A 15,957-nucleotide genomic window follows, 5' to 3' on the forward strand; every position below is an offset into this window, starting at 1 on the left:
ATGTTGCATATTTTATTCACACAATTGTGATCGTATACACAAAACAAATTATGACAACTTTGGACAAGATACCTCACGTTGACATATATTTATTACAAATATCACAATCCAGAAAACAATGATTCTTCAGTAAATCACATCTTTGGGAACCCTGGGGCTATTCTTTTAAAGATGTATAAATACAACTTATTCTAGTTTATCGTTTTCAGTCCTGCAGTTCTTTCCAGCCAGGCTTGGTCTAACAAAGGTGGCCCTTCTCACACCCATTCAGACAGGACGGACCTGAGAGCAGAACTCTCCCTCATCCCTACACTTTCTGAGCTCCAAACTAGTTTGAATTCTTCACAACATTGTGCATTCTCAGATCATTTAAATAATCCAACTTCCCAAGACAATTTTCATGATTTGATTTAATTTAATTGATTCCCAAATAGTTCTAGTGGATTTTAATTGTACACATACAATACTTTTAAATCACAGTTTTTTTTAAATTTTATAAATAATTTAGCCTTCTCTTCAAACACAATATTCATTCAATCAATCCAGAACAATTCGAGCAAAGGGGAAAGTCAGTTGGCCTGGTGGTTGTGCCTTTGACATGGGGTCAGAATAAAACAGAAGAATCACAGAGAAATGTCAGAGTTCTGAGCTGAGGACAGACAGAGGGTCCTGCAGGACATGATCCGCCATCCTGCTTCTGAGAGGCTGGAGGTCCTCTCTGGATCTAGAGGTGTGTGTGTGTGTGTGTGTGTGAGAGAGTGTGTGTGTGTGTGTGTAGGGGTTTGTGCCTCCTGAAGGCTGCCAACTACATGGTTGCTTTTCCATACTCCACCAGCATCCTGTCCTCCCACCCTCCCACCCTCCCTCTCTCTCTCTCTCTCTCTCTCGAGTCCACTGCTCTTCCATCCTCCCTCACCCCTTCCTTCCTTCATGCCCAGCCCAGGGTCCCAACGTTAAAAGTCCTGGCTCTGCCTCACAGTCCTATTGGTCAGGGTGATTACGGGGTGAGAAGGGCGCTAGGTGATAGATGATGTTGGGAGAAGGGGGGAGGGGGGGGGGTGTCTCTGTGTCCTAATTGGTGGAGGTGGTGTGTCAGGACACGTGTGAAATGAGTCTGACGCGAGTCTGGATGTCCTGGCGACAGAGCGGGCATGTCTCCAGCTGTAAGGCACACTCCATACACATCCCACTGCAGGGACACAAGGAGAACACACACACACACACACACACAGGAGATGAACAGTGTGACAACAAGAATCAAACGGATCCATTTCAACCAAGTCTATATACATGTACACCACAGTAGATGACCTATCCTAGTGGTGGATGTCAACCAGAGAGGACAGCAGTGGGTGGGGGCGGTGGGGGCGCTCCTCTGTCTCTGTGTTTGTGTACCTGTGTCCGCAGGGTCTCAGCTCTGTGTCAGCCATCAGGTCACAGCACAGCGTGCAGCAGTTGTCCCGGATGCTCACCTGCTTCAGCAGGGCCAGACGCCGGTGTCTGAGCACACACAATCAGGATCAGAAGAATAAGAACAACCCTGTATTCTTTACTCTTTTTTTTTATTTGTCCAAATGACCTACAGGGGGGGTCACATTCGTTCACAAAGGCAAGTACAGTACACGCAGTCTATAAGCATTGACCGTACAGCTCTGAAGATATGGAGAGTCAACGTCATGAACAGTTTTCTGTGCGGAAAGGAAGCGCTTCTCGACCAGTTAGCTGTCTTCAGCTGAGCTTGACTGTGTGTGTGTGTGTGTCCTACCTTGGCAGGATGATTCTCTCGTCCGAGGCAAGGGAGGCAAAGTCGTTGAAGGTGCTGAACTTGACGGAGGGTGGGTGGCGGAAGGGCTTGGCCCCAAAGTTAAACTCACACTGCTGGTAGGACATGAAGCTAGCTGCCGCAAAGAAGCCAGATCTGGGAGGGAGGGAGAGAGGGAGAGAGATGGATGAGTGGAGGGACAGAGAAAAGGGAGAATTGGGAAAAGATAGGAGCTACAGGTACACTTGCACTTATAGCGAATCATATTGTTTAATTGTGACTTGTTTAACTACATGCTCTTAAGGTTCTCCCTTTTGGCACTTTTTTTTGGTTGTTCACAATGTGTGCTTCATGTTTTGGCTACCCGCAATGTTTTAGGGGCTGTCTTGTTGTTATTATCAGTGACCTATGCACTGAATACATGCAATGAATACATGTAAATAGGAGCGGATCAATGATTAATAAGACTGTAGGGAAGGTAGAAAACTGTGTGTGAGTGTGAGAGAGAGAGAGTGAGTGAAAGAGTGATAGAGAGACAGAGAGAGAGAGACAGAGAGACAGAGACAGAGAGAGAGAGACAGAGAGAGAGAGAGAGAGAGACAGAGAGACAGAGACAGAGACAGAGAGAGAGAGAGACAGAGAGAGAGGGAGCGTGTGTGTGAGTACTCACGTGGCTGAGGAGAACACCTGCTTCTCTGGGGGCAGCTGGTGTCCGTTCAGATAGAATATCATCTGCTTCTTACTGAGGTCCAGCAGGAAGCCTATAGCGTCTCCTACAGGACAGAGAGAGCATTACAGGTACTCCTCCCACAGGCTGATTTCACTGAGGTCCAGCTGTGTGTGTGTGTGTGTGCGCGCGCACTCACCCTCCTTCCAGCAGGGGTGTGAGTGTGGTTTACTGCGAGCGTTGTACCAGATGAGCTGCCTGCAGCCATCGTATGCACACGAGTACTCATCGTCTCCTATCCCATAGCCCTCCTGCAAACACACACTCGTTACACCTCCAGCTGTCCACCCAGCACCCCATCCCACCTCTCTCTCTCTCTCTCCACCTACCTCAGCCCACCTCGGTCCCCCTGCCCAACTCTCTCCCCCAACCGCCCCAGCACAACCTCCCCTGCTCCCCCCCCACACTCATCAGGATTGGTTAGGAGGACGTACGTGGTTGAGGAACTTGCTGTCCTTCGTAGCCCAGCCGATCTGCATGACCCCCGAGGTGATGGCTGTGACCTCGTAGTACCACACGCCGGAGTCCACGCAGAAGGTGCAGCGCACGCTCTCGAAGGAGGACGCGTCGCAGCGGGCCTGAGGGGAGGGGGCACAGCTGTTACACTCAGGTCACTGCGTCCAGCAGCGCTCTGCTAGCCAATCGAAAAACGTCGACTCCTTTCTGGACACAGTACACATTTCGGTCAGTCGGGAACTGCAGCTGACCTCGAGACCGGTGGGGGAGATCTTGAGGTACTCGCTGACGTCGTTGCTGTTGAGCATGGCATTGATGTTGCTCAGGTTGACCTTCTCGTAGGTTAACTGGCGACCCTCCTTCAGGACTGGGGAGAGAGAGGGTAGAGGTGCTGGTTAAACACACACAAACACACATACATAGGGGTTAAAGTGGGGGGAAAAAAATCCTGAGCCGGAACTTCTTTTTATTTTATTTTTTATTGTCATCTGCTAGTGTTCTACACAAGGTGACCAATGGCTTAGAAATTGTGAATGACAAGTCATGTTCCGCAATAAATGTGCAAATGTATTTTTAAGTCGCAGACAGCTGTAACAGTTGATCCCGTCAACGTTGTGGTAAGTTCGAGCAAGCACTTTCTTACCGCGGCTGGCATATACAAAACACAACACGAGCAGAAACAAGCACCAGGCTTTCTCCGTTTCTTGCACCAAGTGCCAAAAAGCTCGCCGTCTCTACCTTCATCTATCCACGTCAAACGCCATTTATCTTTGAGTCATTCATCTATGGGTAGGACATCATCCCTCAGGCTTGATGAATTAGCGCTCCATGCTTTCACCGACGACGCTAACGTGACGTATGGATCTCATTCACACTGTGTGGCCAGGACCCGCCCTGCTCTGCTTCTGATAGGCTTGGAACGTTAGTTATAGCTGCGTTCCTCTCATACAATTGGTGGGGGAAATCAATTGACTCGAAAATATTCTCATGGCCGCACGCTGGACATCCAGCGCGGTGCCGGAATACTTTAATCCCTGCATACATGTTGACACACCTAACCTTAACCCCAACCTGAACCCTAAATCTAAAAACAACTCTTGACCTTAAACCTACCCCTAACGCCTAACCCTTCAGCAAACCAAGAAAATGGTCATGTGACCATCTCCGTGGGGATTTCTGGTCCCCACAAGGATGGTAAAATGAAGCCACACACACTGTCAGAAAGGTTTAAGATGTAACCTTTTATCCTGTATTAGAATGATACTGTGATCAGCATTCTTTGTGTGCAAAGAGAGGCCTGCCCCCAAATCTGAACTCTGGGTGACACTAAGCTTAAACGTAAACAAGGTGACCCGGGCTGATCACCATCTTACTGGAGAGGCCATAAAAGATGTTAATCATATGGTCAAGCTTAGAGGGGTCAGAGAGCACACACACGCACTCACGCACACGAGCAAGGTCTGTGCAAGGGAGCCAATGAAATGAGAGCCATGTGACAGCTGTATGAACCAATGTCTGTGAAGAGCGGCTCTGTTTAAATAGGTAGCTAGCACGACATGCTACCGGACAAACTTTGCATCACCATGGCGTGTGATGTTTTTGTCTCCTAGTGGGCCGGCCGCAAGCAAGCAATAAAGCTTTCTAAACTCCTTCACCGAATCTATCAATACTTGATAGATGAATATTTCTGACACACACACACACACACATACGCTGTAGTTGTCCAAGTGGTGTACTCACAGAGGTTGTCGAGGCTCCACTGGGAGCAGAAGCCCACCTGGCGCTTCAGGTAGTCCGAGTGCTCCGCCCAGGTCTCCAGGACGGCTAGACGATCGCTGATGCACGACTCGCACACCGTCAACTTGTTCTCACCTGGGAGACGGAGGAGAGTCAAGCGACCTGCCCGCAGCCCTCCCAGACATGGGAGCGTGGGGTTCAGAGACAGGGAGCGAGGACAGGGTGGGGGGGGGATTCTTACTTGTCTGGGAGAACTTCTCCAAGGCGATGAGGGCAAACAGCATTACTGTTGGATGGGCCTCGGAACTCTACGGAGGGAGGAAGAAGAGAGGGAGGAACAGGAAGTGGATGGATGTTAGAAAGCAGATCTGGGTGCCTGAACCTTTAAAAGGACCTGTGTACTAAACAGGGTTGTCGTATCATATTGTGGTTCAAGAACTGAGTGTGCGTGTGTGTGTGTGTGTGTGTGTGTGTGTGTCGTCTCACCAAGCTCTCCAGTAGATACTTCAGGGTTCCAGGGCTGAGCAGGCCGATGCTAGCCGGCCCTGAGAAGCAGAACACGTCGTTAGGCTGACAGGAACACAAGGCTATCCCACCCTACGTTCAAGTACAAGAGGCTGTTCCCCGTCCCGTGCCCCCCCGCTCGGCTGCTCCCCTCCCCCCAGACTGCACACTCAGCAGCCCAGTCGGAGGAGGCGAGGGGGGGGGGAGGGGGTCTGGCCGCAGGACTCGAGTCGTGTCCTGACAGAGATGCACACACTCAGCACTCCAGCCGCTCACTGACCACTTGATATGCTGAGGACGACCTGTGGTGTGTGTGTGTGTGTGTGTCCCTCACCGGCCAGCTTCTCAGCCAGGCAGCCCAGGACGGCGGTGGTGTTGCGGTGTTTGGCAGGGATGACGGCGTCCTGACGCGCCACCGTGGCGCTCAGGCTCAGCATCTCAGACAGCTTCTGCAATGCATCCTGGGAACACAAAGGACAGGCAGACAGGTAAAACACGGCTCAGGAGCACGGAGCACACAGGCTCATTGGGTAAGAGTGCGTGCCACAAAAGCTGAGGCCTTAACTCAGGGGCACCAGTTTGATTCTGGCCCAGGCAAATTCCTGCATTTCTTCCTTAACTGTCTCTTTCTTCAACTGTTTCAATAAAATACAGCTGAAAAAGGCCCCAAACTATATCAATAAAAAAAGAAATATGATATACTGTATAAGAATATGATATACTGTATAAGAATATGATATACTGTATAAGAATATGATATACGGTATAAGAAATATATATATAAATAAAACACATAACACACGCATCCTGATGAGACATGGAGAAATCTGACAGCAGAGGTTGACAAACCCTTCAAGCTAAGTAAAAGTGAAAACAGTGTGTTTGTGCTAGTCATCTATTCACATGACAGTTTTCTACTTTCACTTTTCTAAATCCTACAAGCGCTTGTTCCAGTGGGTTCCACTGGAACACGTCTGTCTCTCTGTTTGTAACGGAGCACAACCCCCTCAAACACACTTCTTACCTTGGTGGGCAGAGGGCACTCGTCCAATAGTAGCGTGATCACAGCAGGTCCCAGGGGATCGTCCAATGGAATCACGCGGATCAAAGACTGCACCACTTCCAGCCAACCATCATCTTTTGGGGGGGCAGAGATGGGGAGGAAATAGAGAGAAATATATTTATAGAGCTAAAGAGTGAATGAATGAATGAATGACAGAGAGAGACAGACAGAGAGAGAGAGACAGAGACAGAGACAGAGACAGAGAGAGAGAGAGAGAGGAAGAGAGAGTTTAAGGATGAGAGTTTAAGGGTGAGAGAGTTTAAGCATGAGAGTTTAATGTGTAACCACTTTACTTATCATCATAATATCTGGCCATGTTCACCTATACTTCAGGTCAAAGTTGGAGATTTCCGACCAGTCACCAGCAATCACATTAACAAACAATCTAACAGCAATCGTCATGACATGCACCCACCTGTTGCTTCCGTCAGGAGCCATTAAGGCAGAATTTGTTTTCTTGTCTTAGTAAAACTGAGTCACTTCACACCTGCCTACTCTGCTACCGCATCCAACAAGCTTCCATGTGAAAGGAAAAGAGGGACTTATAAATACACAACACACTGCTGCAACAGGAGGAGGGAGACAGCCTGGCGAGACCAGAAGCTTGCTAATACTCTGGAAGGCCCTGCTGACCCTCGCCACAGCACGCGCACACAGGCACACACACACACACACACACACACAGGCACAGGCGTGCTTGCTAGCTGACATACACACAGGCACACACACAAACACACACAGGCAAGGGGAGACTGTCAATTACGGGCACTAGCCTCGGTAACAAACAAAGAAGTCTCTCCAATTGAACAGCACCGAACAAGTCCTATAGTCTGGCAACACTCAAAACACAATAGGACTATGTTTTACACGTCTGACTGCTCAATGGACAGTAGACCTCCCCCACACCAGCAAGGATCTTCACTAAGATCCTTTCCTATACAGAAGCACCAAAGTGAATTCCACCAATAATTTCCAATCAACACCATTGCTCCACCAATCGGCAACAGCCAGTGCCAGCAAAGAACCAATCAGGGACAGACAATGCCCGGGAAGTGCCAATAAGGGACGGTCACACCATCAGTCAGTCTCACCAGTCTGAACCAGAGCTCCGGCAAGAGAGCAGGTGCCGGCTGCAATGACGACCAGGCTCTAACTATTTCATTAGAGGTCAGCAGGGGGGAAGAACCTGATCTGAGACACAAGAGGAGCCGTCCCTCTGGTCTCTGTCCCCAGCCGTGAGCCCAGGGCACCACTGAGCAGTGTGGCTGTTCCTTACCCGTCTCTGCCATCTCGTGCAGGGTGATCATTGAGTACGGGGGCTCCTGGTCACTGAAACACAGCACAAGGGGATCGTAAGAAGGAGAGGAAAACAATTTGTGTTTCATTCTTCGGGTCGTTCACTCTCCATGAAGTCTCATTCAGAGAGAACGATAGAGAGCGAGACAGAGAGCGAGGGACACAAAGAGAGAGAGAAAGAGAGACACTGACGGAGAGAGACAGAGACACGCGGACTGAGGGAATGGTTCTTGGGAGTCCCGAGGCTTCTGAGCGACTGTGTTTCTTCAGACGACGGGCAGACGGAGCTGAGTGCCAGATCAGTGCGCTGCAGCCGCCGCCGCCGTTGATGTCATCTTTGTTGTGGTTGTGACCGCAGGGTCTCCCCTCTGCCTCGTCCTTCCTGCTGGTAAACCGGCGACCGGAGCAGAGCACAACCTTGTTTCCTTTCATTTCGGTGCCCCGCACTCCACCATGTCTATTTGGGGCAGCCTACACATGGACAGGGTTGATTGTTGGGTGATTCAGATGCAGGGCGGCTTTGGTTGGAACACAATACATCAGGCAGGCCTAGTCTTAATCCAGGGGAAGCGTGCCTGTTGAGAGGTATCGTGTTCACGGGGGAAAGACTCCCCAAGGGAAAATATATTACATTTAAAATTTTCTTTAGGACAAATATACATATATATATATATATATATATATATAGAATGAAGTTGTCAATAAGCATGTGACTGAAGAACATCAGTAGGCCTAAATAAACGGTGTTGAGATTATACATTTGGTGAAAATGTATCCAGGTCTCGTATAATTAGTTTAAATTAGATTTATGGCGGTTTCCCCTTAGGCCCTTACCAAGGATACAGCAGTTCCCTCTGATGTCTGAGGGCAGCTAATGCCCAGCTAAGCCTGAACCAGGGGAACACAAGTTTGCTATACACGTCTCCCAGAACCCCCGTCAGGTGCTGGGCCCGCAGGGGGGCGACAAGCTACTATTCACCAACCAATTTGTTGACAAAACAAACCCATTTACACTTACGACAATAACAGAGGGGCAAGATCAAACAGGGAAAGGTTCGGAGCTTCCCACAAAGTGAACGAGAGAAACTGAGAAGGAGTCGCTAGCCTGACTCGGGATAACGGGAGATATCAGTGACAGTGCAGGGGATAGATCTGACGCGGAGTGACACTACGTGTTTGGGACAGGGCCTTACTTGTCGACCAGAGTCCTGATGACGGCCAGGGTATCCAGCACCAGCCCGTCCACGTTCTGCTTCTTGCGTCTGGGTTCATGGGGCCCACGGCCCCGGCGGGGGGGTCTCACTGGTTCTCGGGGCCGGCTGGACCTGGCCTCCGGGGTCTCTCCCACGGTGCTGTGATTGACTCGTCTGGTCTGGCCGCGAGTCTGACCCGACCCCTCCTCTACGTCGCTGTCCTCCCGACACACACAGCTGTTGCCCATAGTTACGGCGGCGGCGGCGTTCGCGAGGCTCTCCCAAAAGAGTGGCGAGGGGAAGTGCTCCCAGGAGAGAAGCAGTACCTGCGCGAGGCTCCTGCTAGCACAGAAGGCTATCCAGGCAACTACTATCATATCATTGAGAGCTCTGCTGGGTGCGTGGCATCACAGTCCGGGGCGGGACGCCACTCATGGTGCAGTAAGGGAGCAGAGCTGAGGCTAGGAGAGGCGGGGAGCAGGTGGGCTGGGGGGCTGGCCAAGAGGAGAGGCAGGGGGAGCTGGGTCGGGTGGTGCTGTCACCATCACAGTTCACCGGGAGAGGAGGTCCATCCGTCCTGGCCGATTTTCTCCACACTCGCAACTTCTGAAGACGCAGGGACGCGGAAAGCCCCTGCGTTATGAGGAAACATGAGACAGCATGAGACACATTAGGTGTTGTTGTTGGCAATCAAACTGGGCTAAATCCACACATGTTGCTCACCAGCAAAATGTAGTGACACCAAATCCTGACAAGCACACAGCCTGAGAACCATCTAAAATCGACGTTGACATCAGGGATGGATAAGGACCCATGTAAATGTAGTCTGTTACAATATTGATGGATTATTTTAGAGCAGTAAACCAATTACCAAAAAAGTAGTTACAAATAGGCAAACATCGGCTGGTCGTCGAAGTCTTGCTAGGCTAACCAAGATAGCTAACTACGTTAGACTGACCAGAAACTTAAGTCAAGTCATCTAAAAAGCTATATTACCAGTGAGATGGATATGGTGAGCTGGTTAGCAAACAATACAGGCATCCAATTAGCTAGCTCGGCCAGTTAACTGGCCCCCATAAACAACACGGATCCTGCCGGGCATTAAATCATCACTTAGCTACCTTGTTTGCAGCAATGGGCGTGTGGGTCGGAATGTCTTCCTCTTGTAGACCTCAAAATTAAGGCCTCCGGGTAAAACAAACTAGCTAGTGCTAGCTGGCTTAGCTTGCTCCAGCTAACGTTATTACTCTAGTTGAGCTCCCGATTTATGAACCTGAAAAGCTAGCCCTTCCACCACTCGTGGAAACGTAAGAAGACGCCCGTTGAAAGACCAGCTAATATTCGTACAGCTACCTTGTCTAATAAATAATAAAAATGTATTACAACTATAAATTATAAAGACGTTATATCCCCTTTGTTTTGTCTAACGTTGGCTAAATAGCTGTTGGGCTTGCTCGCTACTAGCTAGCTAGTTCCGTAGCGTCAGCTGTCCAGTGTCCTCGATCCGATCAGTCCTCCTCCAGTCAGACTTAGCCCTGCGCTTACTACAGCAGCAGATGCATGGGGTGGTGGTGGTGGTGAGTCAGGCAGGGCTGTGATGATGTCAGTTAAATATTTCTCAACAAGATAACTTTCTTTCAAACATTCAAAAACAGTAGGCTATATATTATTTAAAACACCTGGCTATAAATACCATTCGTATTTAACTAGTAGGATCAGAAGGATATATTATTATATAGTCTATTGATAGTTATGCTATCACCCACTAGCGACTAGCCTATAATATTAGCCTCTTCGGATCCATCATTATCTGCCGTATCACTGCTTGCCTTGTGTATGTTGCTTTGAATAAAAGCGTCTGCCTGCTAAATTATTCATATAGCTAGGCTAGCTCTAGCCTCGTTATATCTAAGTTTGTATAAACCTCAACATCCTTATTGTCCTAAAACAAAGATATGACTGTTTATCAACATTTACGCGATGCTTGGCATGCAAATGTAGCTCTACTAGAGAGTAAATCCAAATGTGTTTTAATTATTTGACCAGTTTCAAGTATGGGAACTAAAGTTCATCTGTCAAAACAGGGAGGCGGAGTATATTTGCTGTGACATGTGGTGTCTTGGATTGTGCTAGCTGGCTGGTTGGCTAGGTAATATACCCAATGCAATGAGTTATTTATTTTATGCTGATTGAGCTTCTATGTTTTATATACGATTTGGACCACGCAGTAATCTTTCAAACAATAACTCAGTTCCAATGCTGTATCGTTTTGTTAAGACAAGGCCTCTTATATTCTTTACGCGATTAGACTAGCTACCATCTGTCTGGCTAGTAATAGCTAGCTGGCAGGTTAGCTTGTTGACTAGCAAGCGTTTTCTGCCAGACACAGCGATATGGCTCCTATGTCACTGGTGCATTTGTAACGAATCTGTCACCGTGTCACAGATTAGCATAACCAGTCACAGAAAGGGCTGAGAAAATACTGCTAATTATTCATAACAATTATAGTAATTAAACAAGCAAGCAGACCTGGGAAATTTCTGTCTATTTATAGTCAGCAGATAAAGTATGTCCTTTTTGGTATTTGGGTTGTCCGACATTTAGCAAGACCAACTTAAATGTAGACTATTTTCAACTACCTATATTCATTGGTAAAGAATTATAGGTATCACATTAGACTTGATTCGTGCAATCCAGAATGATTCTCAATAGATTTGGACACTAGAGGGAGACACAGTCTTGGATGTGTCTATGTACAACCTTTCAATCTCAGTTACTAAAGTTTATTGTGGAAAAATGTATGTTGCCCTCAACAGATGACTACAAGGTTAGGAGGTTGTGGTCTGCTTAATTGAGTTCACACAGGTAAGTTGTAAACTGTAAGTAATCTCAGAATACATCAACATGTTAAGTTTTGCCGTATGGTATTTCTTGATGAGGTTGGTGAGTGCGTCTAAGTGTGTGTGTGTGTGTATGTTAAGTTGGCGTCTGTGGTTTAGGATGATGTTTGTGTCTCCCAGGGCCAGATATGGCGCAGGCCGGGGGAGTCGACCTCAACAGGAAGTTTGTTTCGGAGACGGAGATAGAGGAGCAGAAGAAGAAGAGACAGGAAGAATGGGAGAAGGTTAGGAAGCCGGAAGACCCAGAGGGTGAGACATGCGCGCGCGCACACACACACACACACAAACATGCAGACACACACACCTCACCCCACACACACGCACACTTTATTCAAAAGGCCAGGTGTTAAATAATGGTGGTTTTATCTCGTGTTCTTTACCTCCCTTACTGTTACCATCTAACATGTCAGTCAAGTGCGCTCATTAAGTCTAACGTGTGTGTGTGTACCTGGCAGAGGCTCCAGAGGAGGAGTATGACTCTCGTTCCCTGTTTGAGAGGCTACAGGAACAGAAGGATAAGAAACAGGAGGAGTATGATGAACAGTTTAAATTCAGTAAGACGCCTCTCTCCCTCTCGTTCTCCCTCTCTGTCTCTATCTCTCTCTCTCTCTCTCTCGCTCTCTCTCTCGCTCTCCCTTCCCTGCAGCTCCGATTCAATTGTTATGTTTTTTGGGTTCTGTTCTGTTTCACGTTGGTGTATTTGCGCAATCTGAAGGGGTCTCTTACGAGAGCTCTAGAACTGGAATAGATCTGGTGTCAGGAATGACTGGTTCCTGGTATCGTCATGGTACCTTAACGGTCTCTGTTGCCCTGGTGACCAGACGACTCTGTCACCTTGGTGACCAAACAGTTTGCATCACATTTTGAAACTGGAAAATAAAGCCAATTGAATTGCAAAGGAGGAGGTGCAGTAAATGATCTGAATGTGTGTTCATTTGTTCCATTAGGCGATGTAGAGCTAACTATGAAAGGGACAGTATGGGGTGTGTTCTGATTGTGTGTGTTGTTATTTGTGACTGTGTGTCATGGTTACCGTATTGTAAAACGCTTTCCTGCAGAGAACATGGTGAAGGGTCTGGACGAGGACGAGTCGCACTTCCTGGACGAGGTCTCCCGGCAACAGAGCCTGGTGGAGAAGCAACGCCGGGATGAGGAACAGCAGGAGCTAAGAGAGTACAGAATATCCTTGGAACACACACAAGCTGCCGCGCCGAGGCCGCAGGGCAGAGTCTGTGTGTGTCCCCGTGTTCAGAGACGGTGTTGACAGGGCAGGGCCCTGGCACTGGGAGTAGGCACGGTGACTCACACGTTCCACTGAGGAGGGACGAGAGACTCTGGAGTGCTTCTGAGTGCTACTCTGCCTCTCGCCTCTCTCTCTTTCCGTGTATCTGTATTTGTATCTGCCTTCTGTGATGGTCAGGGTTAACTGTTTACTCTTCCTGACACTGGATCCTCCTTTCCTCCTCCCCTCCTCTCCCCTCCCCTCCCCTCCCCTCCCCTCCCCTCCCCTCCCCTCCCCTCCCCTCCCCTCCCCTCCCCTCCCCTCCCCTCCCCTCCCCTCCCCTCCCCTCCCCTCCCCTCCCCTCCCCTCCCCTCCCCTCCCCTCCCCTCCCCTCCCCTCCCCTCCCCTCCCCTCCCCTCCCCTCCCCTCCCCTCCCCTCCCCTCCCCTCCCCTCCCCTCCCCTCTCCTCTCCTCTCCTCTACTGTCCTCCCCTCCCCTCCCCAAACATTTCCAGGACATTGTGCTGTAAGAGATGCAGCTGTACTCTCCTTCCATCCCATGAATGCACAAACTCACATTTTCGGATTCTCTCCTGTATTTTTCCCATGACTGACAATCAGTTTTATCGGCAGATGTAGGGGAAGGGGGGTGATGTGTTGTCGTGGCAACTGTATCACTGGTAGCTACGGTGACAGAAGACAGTTAAAAGAGCTTAGTTAGCACTGATCCTCCATCAGCTCCGATCCTCTTTCAGTTATTAAGAACGAAGCCTAGATCTCATGGATCAACCAATCGATGTCATTGTCATGTCTCCTCTCGTTGTCTTTCCTCCGTCTCTCTATCTCCTGGGTCAATGCTGGTGCTTACTAAGGAGAAGTGTGTCAGGTTTCCAGGGCAGAGTACATCAGCAGCTAGTGTGTGCGTGTGTGCGAGTGTGTTTTCTAGCTTGTGTGCGTCGTCCCTCAGTTCCCTGTCCTTGACTTGGTGATGTCACAGCGCCCTGAAGAAGCTGGCGTCCAATGACAGTCGCAAGGAGCCCGAGCGGAAGGCGGGGCCAAAGCCAGCCGAGCCCCAGAGGACCACCAGTCACCTGTCTCAAGCCCACCTGCTGGCCGGAGCGGTCAAGAGACGCAGGTTCCAACCCGCCGCAATCTCTCGATGCAGCCGAGTGCAAACACACACACACACACCCACACCTCTGTCAGGGTTAGGGTTATTTGAAGCTCTCCGTTGTCACGATTCAGAGTCTGTATGGGTGGTGGTGGCGATCACCCACAGCTGCCGTGTGCTGGTGTTGTTCCCCCTGCAGCTCGTCCCAGTCGTCGGACAGCAGTAAGAAGCAGAGAGTGGAGGAGAGGCCTGCAGGGGGCGCCGTCAGCAGAGCACACGCAGGTGGGCTGGGACCTGAGGCTGAGGGAATGGCTCTCACACACACACACACACACACACACACAGATAGATACACACACACACACAGATAGATACACACACAGAGATACACCCACGCACACACACACAGATAGATACACACAGAGATACACACACACACAGATACACACACAGAGACACACACACACACACAGATAGATACACACACAGAGACACACACACACACAGATAGATAGATACACACACACACAGAGATTCACACACAGAGACACACACACACACACAGATGTACACACACAGAGACACACACACACAGATAGATAGATACACACACACACACAGAGAGTCACCACACCAAAACGTTGCCCAGTCCCCCACACTTATTTCCATTCCTGCAGACGGCCAGATCTGACAGTGTGTTGTGTGTTCAGAGCAGGAGGCAGGCAGGGGAGGAGGAGGAGCAGGGGGTGAGCAGGGCGCCACGGTGGGGTCGCCCCCTCCAGGACTGGGCGAACGCCCCCCAGGGGTCCTGCACCTGCCGTCGGCCGCGGTGTGCGTGGGGATCCTCCCGGGCCTCGGGGCCTACTCGGGCAGCAGCGACTCCGAGTCCAGCAGCGACAGCGAAGGTAGCGTGGACGGGGGATCACCTCGCCCCTAAAGAGACGCAGCGCCTTCAGATAGACACACACTCCTTTAGCTAATCATGGGTATATCAATTGTATATGCAGTAGCAGTCAAAAGTTTGGACACATTTTCCCATTCCCATTCAATTGGGAAAATGTGTCCAAACTTTTGACTGGTACTGTACATACAGGACGCACACTTGCAGAACAATAAATGTGTGAACAAACAATGTGTCTACAATGCTTCCGGTAACTGTAATTCTAGATGTTTCCTAGATGTTTGAGCTGCTGTCAGTCAGCACTGTTGTCCTGACCTCCATGCACCTCTGTCTGTGGTGTTGTGCACTTAAACATGACGCCTCCCCCCTTCCTCCCAATATCGCATCTCACACAGTCTAACCCAGCCAATCCTGCGCAGCCTAACCCGACGACATCCCCACCCCCTTTGTGGCTGCGGCTGTGCTATTGGCCGCGGGAACAGTGATTGACAGCTTTTAGAGGAAGGACAAGCCTCGGAGAGGAGGCCTGGTTGGCCGGTTGGCCGGCTGCCTCTCGTGGGAAAGACAGGCCCGTCTGTGGAACAGCATTTCTCTCATTGTTTGTGTTCTTTTTGTTGTTCTTTTTAATGCACAGAAGGAAAAAAAAAAAAGAGAGAAAAAAAAAGAATGATGGATTTTTTTTAAATGTGACGGTTTCCATGGCAACGTTGATGGATGGCGGAGACAAGGAGGAGATAAGGAATAAAAAGCTTTCCCTTTGATTGTTTGATTGGTCTGATCACTGCCCTCCCTCACTCACACACCTGTGTCTCTTAGAGGGGCTTTATGTATCAGCAAGTGCTCTGCTTGTCTCGCTCATGACTGCTTCTCTGACTCACTTCTGTTAGCAGGGCCTGGCTCCTCAGTCAGTAACAGGACCTGCGTGTGTGCTCGATATTCTCTGGTCTGGGAAACACAGGAGAGCTGGATACACAAACGTGGATGTTGTTACAGCTAGGCAGCGACTTCAGGTTATTCTGAGCATATTAAATGACGTGGGATTTCTGTCATTCGAAAGGACAGGTCTGATATTAACGGACGCTCGGG

At 49.5% G+C, this 15,957-nt stretch overlaps 2 protein-coding genes across 5 annotated transcripts; one reads left to right on the plus strand and one right to left on the minus strand.

Annotated features, from left to right (window-relative positions):
- Positions 1–73: 73 nt before the first annotated feature.
- rspry1 (ring finger and SPRY domain containing 1) lies at positions 74–10,741 on the minus strand. 4 transcript variants are annotated; one of them, XM_084673050.1, is made up of 16 exons: positions 9,860–10,741; positions 9,462–9,564; positions 8,739–9,371; positions 7,526–7,578; positions 6,211–6,323; positions 5,521–5,647; positions 5,169–5,227; positions 4,924–4,990; positions 4,686–4,817; positions 3,197–3,312; positions 2,924–3,067; positions 2,629–2,740; positions 2,433–2,535; positions 1,766–1,918; positions 1,396–1,500; positions 74–1,189 (listed from the first exon to the last, which is right to left on the minus strand). In XM_084673050.1, exons 3-16 carry the CDS (start codon positions 9,113–9,115, stop codon positions 1,093–1,095), a joined length of 1,758 nt encoding a protein of 585 aa, XP_084529176.1. In that variant the 5' UTR covers positions 9,116–9,371; positions 9,462–9,564; positions 9,860–10,741; the 3' UTR covers positions 74–1,092. The 4 variants fall into 4 exon arrangements, with proteins under 4 accessions (XP_084529176.1, XP_084529175.1, XP_084529178.1 ...); XM_084673049.1 differs by lacking the exon at positions 9,462–9,564; XM_084673052.1 differs by lacking the exons at positions 9,462–9,564; positions 9,860–10,741 and having other exon boundaries at positions 7,526–8,016; positions 8,739–8,855.
- An 81-nt stretch (positions 10,742–10,822) lies between these two features.
- Positions 10,823–15,632, plus strand: psme3ip1 (proteasome activator subunit 3 interacting protein 1). Its single transcript, XM_084673056.1, has 9 exons — positions 10,823–10,887; positions 11,555–11,603; positions 11,759–11,887; positions 12,094–12,192; positions 12,697–12,818; positions 13,855–13,994; positions 14,170–14,252; positions 14,681–14,875; positions 15,267–15,632. The coding sequence occupies exons 3-9, from the start codon at positions 11,767–11,769 to the stop codon at positions 15,269–15,271; spliced, it is 765 nt and encodes a 254-aa protein (XP_084529182.1). The 5' UTR covers positions 10,823–10,887; positions 11,555–11,603; positions 11,759–11,766; the 3' UTR covers positions 15,272–15,632.
- The last annotated feature ends 325 nt before the right edge of the window (positions 15,633–15,957 follow it).

This window comes from Hypomesus nipponensis, chromosome 14 (assembly GCF_054491055.1).
Source record: "Hypomesus nipponensis isolate SF chromosome 14, ASM5449105v1, whole genome shotgun sequence".
In the NCBI taxonomy this organism is placed as follows: Eukaryota; Metazoa; Chordata; class Actinopteri; order Osmeriformes; family Osmeridae; genus Hypomesus; species Hypomesus nipponensis.

Coding starts and splice junctions, on each gene's coding strand:
- rspry1 (XM_084673049.1), bottom strand. CDS start 9,115: ATGATAGTAGTTGCCTGGATAGCCTTCTGTGCTAGCAGGAGCCTCGCG. Junction 4,991..5,168: donor AGTATCTACTGGAGAGCTTG/GTGAGACGACAC, acceptor CTCCCTCCGTAG/AGTTCCGAGGCCCATCCAAC. Junction 3,313..4,685: donor GTGGAGCCTCGACAACCTCT/GTGAGTACACCA, acceptor CTCTCTCCCCAG/TCCTGAAGGAGGGTCGCCAG.
- psme3ip1 (XM_084673056.1), top strand. CDS start 11,767: ATGGCGCAGGCCGGGGGAGTCGACCTCAACAGGAAGTTTGTTTCGGAG. Junction 12,193..12,696: donor TGATGAACAGTTTAAATTCA/GTAAGACGCCTC, acceptor GCTTTCCTGCAG/AGAACATGGTGAAGGGTCTG. Junction 14,253..14,680: donor CGTCAGCAGAGCACACGCAG/GTGGGCTGGGAC, acceptor TTGTGTGTTCAG/AGCAGGAGGCAGGCAGGGGA.